Below are 220 nucleotides of genomic sequence, written 5' to 3'. Positions count from 1 at the left end.
TTGCGCCCGTGACTGCAAGTACGTGTTTCCACATGCACTTACCCCCACCCCTCTTCCCTCACTACTCTCCTCCATACCTTAATCCGTGTCTTGACCTTGTACTTGGCAATGCTCGAGTGATCGGGGGTGAAATCAGGTATGGCGCAACCTGGTGTGTTCAGGACGTAGGAATCCGACTGCCTCGCATCGCTTCGTTCTAGGGAGAAGAGGAAAATGTAAA

At 52.3% G+C, this 220-nt stretch overlaps 1 protein-coding gene across 1 annotated transcript in view; it reads right to left on the bottom strand.

The window, feature by feature from the left end:
- LOC119588087 overlaps positions 1 to 220 on the bottom strand; it is a gene marked incomplete at its 5' end in the record, with an annotated part of 20,276 nt that overhangs the window by 15,529 nt on the left and 4,527 nt on the right. The window contains 1 exon segment of the mRNA XM_037936796.1: positions 78 to 196. Within this exon segment, the coding sequence (XP_037792724.1) occupies positions 78 to 196 (119 nt within the window).

This window comes from Penaeus monodon, chromosome 23, assembly GCF_015228065.2.
Source record: "Penaeus monodon isolate SGIC_2016 chromosome 23, NSTDA_Pmon_1, whole genome shotgun sequence".
NCBI lineage: Eukaryota > Metazoa > Arthropoda > Malacostraca > Decapoda > Penaeidae > Penaeus > Penaeus monodon.
This window is presented reverse-complemented; position numbering and strand designations above follow the sequence as displayed.